Source organism: Astatotilapia calliptera, chromosome 3 (genome assembly GCF_964374335.1).
Source record: "Astatotilapia calliptera chromosome 3, fAstCal68.1, whole genome shotgun sequence".
In the NCBI taxonomy this organism is placed as follows: Eukaryota; Metazoa; Chordata; class Actinopteri; order Cichliformes; family Cichlidae; genus Astatotilapia; species Astatotilapia calliptera.
Window position 1 is genome coordinate 84581775 of NC_137424.1, and position 6394 is coordinate 84588168.

The following is a 6394-nucleotide window of genomic DNA, read 5'->3' on the forward strand; positions in this document are numbered from 1 at the left end:
GATTCTTCATCGGCAATTGTCTGACTGGTCTTTGCTTTTTTCTCATAGTTCGTGGTCTGTTGCTTGCAATAATTTGTTTTTTGCATTACCAGTTGTTGTGAAATGTCACTATATGAATATAACCGACATTTATTTTTTTGCACTTTTGTGTCATTGTGATTATAATTGCAGTTACCAAAGCAAACAATCTAAATACACAACAATAAACATATTTAAATGCATCTGTTCTTTATGTAATCCACTTTTCTCAGGACCATAAACTGCACATCACACACATATGATATTCAGTCATTTGTGATTGAGTTTTGTTAGCTTCTTAGATGTGGTGACTAGTTTTTCATAAAGTGACAACAGACCTGTTTTTTTACACGCAGAGAGAAAATAACCAACCAATGAACATGATTCAAATCAGTCACATGAGGGCGGGTGAGGCATTTACATTCCAACATAAATGCTATTAGACCGGACTCATATGATAGAGCAAGCGAACAATGGCAGGTAAGTGATGTCAAAATCTTTAATGAGACTCTTTCTTAGATTATATATTTCTCCTTTGACTATTCCACGTCTTCTTCATTCTTTGGCACTTAAAAGACCAAAATGTGAATTATATGTATCATCATGTTTCTTTTATGCTTCCTATCGAGGAGGAGTTTGCCAGGTTAAGGGCAGAGTTTGTGTCAACTGTGTCACAAAAAAATCTTAATCCTTGAAGCACTTGTCACTGATGGTATTTTGAATGGTTTAGAGAAATAATCCATAGTAGAAGATAATCAATCCAGAGCAGATAGGGTACGCTGTTTCACTGACACAGCAAGAAAAACAAACCCAAAAACGGGACAAAGCCTGCAGGATAATGTTTACACATCTTCAGAAACTAGATGCCACAATGTTCACTCTTCGCTGCATGTGTCCACTTTTCCATCTGTGCAGAAAACTGAGGATTTCTGTAAAATTCGTTTTTCTCGAGCTGTTATTGTAATGCATTTTTCATGTTTTCTCTCTCACACACACACACACACACACACACACACACACACACACACACACACACACACACACACACACACACACACACACACAGTTGATGTACTGCAGCAAAATGTCTACTGAGAAATCAGCTGATGGTGTTTTTTAATTGTAGCTCTACTGTCCCAAAAGGAGCAGGAATGCTCGACCAGCACACAGCATTACAGCACAGATGGTGGGAGACGTGGTAATAATGTATGTGTTTTCGACTGGCCTGAGTAATCAGCATTATACTGTATATTTAAACGTTTGATCTCTGATACACATTAAAATGATTTGTTGTTTTTAAAAGTAATGTTAGAACCTAATCAATTCCTGTAAATCATCTTGTCTTTTAGAACTATCCAGTGACTGAAGAGTCCATTTCAAAGCGTGTAGCCCTGCTGATCACTAACAAAACTTTCGATGGATATTCAACCAGACATGGAGCTGAGAAAGATGAATATGAAATGCACTGCATGCTTGCAGATCTGGGTTACGATGTGGTGAAATGTAGGAACTTGACTGTAAAGGTAGTTTTAAAAATAATTCACTTCTACTTTGACATTTCCCCAAACTGAGAAAATGATACATTTATTTATACAAAGTTTTTGATTTTACAGGAGATTGAAGAAGCTCTACAAAGGTTCTCAAAACATCCACATCTTGTCCACACGGATAGTGTGTTTGTAGTTATCATGTCTCACGGATCTCTGCAAGGTGTCTGTGGCACTGACTGCAAACCTTTCGAAATTGAAAACATTTACAAGAGCCTAAACACACAGAATTGTCCTGCACTACATAACAAGCCCAAGGTGATCATCATCCAGGCTTGTAGAGGAGGTGATTCAGTCATCCTAGAAGTTTCAAGCTGCATTTACAGTTTCATATAGAAGTGGCGTGAGCTTAAATGTCCTGTGAGCAAGTTTTTCGTGGATGCATTATTATGTTTGTTCCTCTGAATGGACGCTCACACTTTGTGTCTGACAGGCTTTTTAGGTATTTACAGTCTGAAGTTTCACTTCAATCAGAGCTCGTTTCACCACATCATAGTTCTTCACAGAAACAGCTCAAATGACTATCAAAGGCTTCACACAGGAATTTTTATGCAACATATCAATGTAAAGCTGACATTCTCAGCTTAGTGCTCACATTTATTTTAAAGCTATGAATATCTTTTTGGGATAAGGCTGCCATTACAAAAAACATGCCAGTGTTCAAATACAAAAAGAGTATTTGCTGCAGGATCACTGCTGACCTGTAAGATGATCAAGCTAAATATTATTACGTATTTCTGGGTAACCCTGCATGGTTGTTGTAGGTCAGGCGGGTTCGGTGGTTTTACATGATGAAGTTTTAACCACTATTGGAAGAAACATCGAGACAGATGCTGTGGTACACAAAGAAAAGGACTTCATCTCTCTTCTGTCCTGCACCCCCAGTGAGTGTTCCAGTAACAAGTAACTCCAGCCTTCAGTAACGAGTCATTGATACTGACCAAATACCAGCAGCACAAATTGTCCGTTTCTTTTGGCTTGCAGATACGACTTCATACAGAGACGAGTCATACGGCTCTTATTTTATCCAATATATTGTTGAGATATTCAAAGAGTTTGCTGATGTGGATCACATTGAGGAACTGTTCAGAAAAGTGAGCTCAACAAGTGAATTCTTTTATTTCTTCATTTGAACTTCATAAATTGGATAGGCTAAAAGTTTGGATCTAGAAAAGACAACAGTCAGTGATGAAGCTGCCTTTCTTTCAATGCTACAGGTCATGCAGCGCTTCGAGGAATCTGAGTTTGGTGAAATTCAGATGCCAAGCAAAGACAGATGTACTCTGACAAAGAACTTCTACCTGCTTCCCTACTAAAAGAAGACAAGTCTCAGCAATGGTAAAAGATATTGCAGGTATACTTTTTATTGTTTGGTAAATGGTCTGTTTTTGTACTGTGTGTATAACAGAGCAGGTTTAGTGATGAATGAAAAGCTTCATATACTCTCTTCTTTTAATGCCTCACCAAGATAATGAGTGATATGTATAACTGAAATATTCTGAATATGGAAATCAAGTCTAAGAGAAAATTATGTTTTATTATGTATTTTATTAAAGCTTTTGTTTAAATAAAGAAACTTTGATCTTTTTTCTGGCAAGTGGGCAGAGGAGGTTTATGATTCCAGGTGTTCTGTTGTTGTTGATATACCAGTTTTATTCTCGTACAGATAAAACTGGTATAAGTGCAACCTTATAATGTACAAGTCTCTCTGTTTAATCTTTCAGCATTCACCTGTGTTATGCCAACGGCGAAGCTTTGTTTGTAACTTTGTATTGTGTTTCATCTTCATGGATAGTAAATGATGTTATTAAATTGACTAACATTTGCAGATGTGTAAATATGAATGTCTACATCTGTTTGGCATGTGTAGTAAACATGTAATTCTTTATTTGCATTGAGAATATTTCTTCTTTGTATTTTTTGTAGCTAGGAAGGAAAAAGGCCTTCTACTTTACTTTCAGTTTCGTCATCATTCAATGCTGTCAGTCCCTACAGCACGTTTAGCTGTTTGCCACTTCATGTAGAGATTCACAAGCAAGGGACAGAAAATGTTATATTTACTTAACACTCGATTATATCATGTGCAAGCAGCAAGCAGAGCCTGCTGCGTAAAAAGAAATAAATTACACCTGATGGTGTTTTTCCTCACTTGTTTGAGCATCACATGCAGCATGCATCATTAGTTATACTCATATAGCTACACAGTCCTCAACACAGTTATTGATCCAAAGGGTAGATTCCTAGTTTTAAATTATCTACACTTAACACAAAGCTATGTATTGTCAGTATATATGGCCAGTACATGAGAAACGTTGGTCTTTACGATGCATGGCGCTCCCTTCACCCCAACAGTAAGGAATAAGCAGCTCACCTGTGAGCTGCTTATTTTTGAGCCCCGTCAAAAAATATAGTAATTAGTAAAAGTGTTGTGGAAGGTCTTAAATAAAACTGCTACTATTAGTTAAATGTGTCTTTGTCAGGGGAGACATTAACTTAGGAACACATACAGGAACCAGAAAGCAGAACTCTAATAAGAGCGAAGGATGCGACACTGAGGATGTGGACAAGTGGGTGAAGAATCTGTCTGACGGACAGCTCACCCAAACAGAGAAAAACATCCTTGCTAAAGGATTTAATTTTGCTGTCACACCGAGACAAATCCCGCCAGTGGAGCTGATCACAGCCACAGAAACAGCAATTCGAAACAATCTCAAACGCACCGATGTAGGTAGAAGTGAGTTTCTTGGACTCTGCTCTGTGGGGAACGAAACGTGTGGAGAGCCATACCTTCTATCCCAAAGCATATTCGGATGCTGGAATCGGTTTGCGACCTGCAATGCGCTTGTTGTGGTCCTTGGTGCGCAGCAGGGCAGCCTGGGTAGCCTGCCACACCCACCGACACCTGTGCAGGTGAGCTTGGACTGAGGGCATGCAATGCTCACCCTCAACTGTGGGAAACAAGGAAGGCTGAAATCCCAGGGAGACCCCAAAGGGGGATCGGCACGTGGCGGAGGCTGTCAGGCTGTTGTGAGCATGTTCTATCCACGGCAGTTCATCACTTTTTGATTGGAGGAAGCAACACAGCGCAGGGCAGCCTCCAGCTCCTGGTTTGCCCGCTCTGACTGGCCATTGCTCTGTGGATGATAGCCCGATTATTATCTCTAATAATCAGCTACGTACCACAGGCCTTCAAGCTGGCTGTAGTTAAACCTTTACTCAAAAAGCATCTCTAGACCCAGCAGTCTTAGCTAATTATAGGCCAATCTCCAACCTTCCTTTATATCAAACATCCTTGAAAGAGTAGTTGTCAAACAGCTAACAGATCATCTGCAGAGGAATGGTTTATTTGAAGAGTTTCATCATCATCCAGGTGACTTCTTCAGTCTCAGCTGACTGCAGCTTTCCCCAAATCTTATAAACAGCACATTTGCATGATGACTGAAATCAGCCCACTGAAGGAAGAATGGATGGGAGGTCAGTTCCTTAATCTTAATTATGCAAATTCTCATGACCATTGAGAACTGGCATAATTATAATATTGGGTGGCTGTTACATGTACAAGATTCAAACTTGTAATTTGAACTAAATAATTTCATGTTTCTATGGTGAACATAATTAAATCATGGAGCATCTGCATGAAATTCAGCAACTTAATTCTTGTTCTTGTTGAGATGACAGATTTCCAGGCTGTGATATAAAATCTAGTTCCTGATGGCAGCGACTCAGTTTCCTGTTAAAATTACTGTAGTTATCAAGGGCATTCACAAATGGAAATATCACTTACATTGAAAGTGAAATTACTTAAATTAATTCACACAAATGTGATCACACATTAGTGGGTATCACACCAGCATCACAACAGCTCCACCTGCTCCACCTGCCTCCTCAGCATCTGTACACCTGAAGAGAAAAGAAAGGCTCCAACAGCTCAAATCTACAAAGGATTCATGAAGTTTCATCCAACAATAACATGTTTGCCTTCCACAGTGTGCTGTTAGACACCACTGTACCTCTGCCATTTCAAAAAGAGCAGCTTGGGAACATTTTGGCTCCAAACACTTTGTGTTTAAGTTCTTTGTTTTCTTTGTGAAGCCGACAACATCTGGAGCTTTGTGACTCATAGAAACATCATTTTGTTCTTTAGATGACAGCAGATTGGGACTGAATAATCAATCACTATCAAACCAATAAAGACAAACATGCTGATTTTACAGGAACTTTGTTGGAGAAGCTGCAAAGACATGAAACTGGTGGAGATCCCAAACCAGTTGATAGTGCTGGTTATTCCAAATAAAGCTGTTTCCCTTTGAGATGAAATGACTTTGTGTCCTGATATATAATAAAGATGTTGTTGTTTTTGAGCCCCTGTATTAAAAGTAGTTTAAAGTCAGCTTGAGTTTGATGTCTTTATGTCAAAGCTGCTCATGATGTTGAGCTGCTGATGGAATAAAAACAATATAAAAGCATGTAGTCCAGACTTAAATGTAGCCTGTTGTTAGCTGAGGTCCACACACAGTGTTTGACAGTGTAAAGTGTGTGAAAGGGCTGCTGGTGGAGCTCACTAGGATGAGCAGGTGACCACGAGGTGGAGAGCAGCTGGCCTGGCTTTGACCCGGGCCACGCCCCCTTTCTCTCTGCTTTGCTGTCACTTATCTTCACTGCTCTGTCCAATAAAGCTGAAAAAGGCCCCGAATCAAAGAAATCTGCTGCAGCCTCTGAAACGTCTTCTGTTTCCTTCCCAGAGATGGGCAGTAACGCGTTACTTGTAACGCGTTACTGTAATCTGATTACTTTTTTCGAGTAACGAGTAAAGTAAGGGATTACTATTG

The 6394-nt window shown here is 39.4% G+C and overlaps 1 protein-coding gene across 1 annotated transcript; it reads left to right on the plus strand.

Annotated features, from left to right (window-relative positions):
- Positions 1-438: 438 nt before the first annotated feature.
- Positions 439-5955, plus strand: LOC145426005 (caspase a-like). The gene is made up of 7 exons (XM_080299586.1): positions 439-498; positions 1145-1224; positions 1368-1541; positions 1632-1851; positions 2330-2449; positions 2550-2659; positions 2783-5955. The coding sequence occupies exons 1-7, from the start codon at positions 492-494 to the stop codon at positions 2879-2881; spliced, it is 810 nt and encodes a 269-aa protein (XP_080155712.1). The 5' UTR covers positions 439-491; the 3' UTR covers positions 2882-5955.
- The last annotated feature ends 439 nt before the right edge of the window (positions 5956-6394 follow it).

Coding starts and splice junctions, on each gene's coding strand:
- LOC145426005 (XM_080299586.1), top strand. Junction 1,225..1,367: donor GTGGGAGACGTGGTAATAAT/GTATGTGTTTTC, acceptor CTTGTCTTTTAG/AACTATCCAGTGACTGAAGA. Junction 2,450..2,549: donor TCTTCTGTCCTGCACCCCCA/GTGAGTGTTCCA, acceptor TTTGGCTTGCAG/ATACGACTTCATACAGAGAC.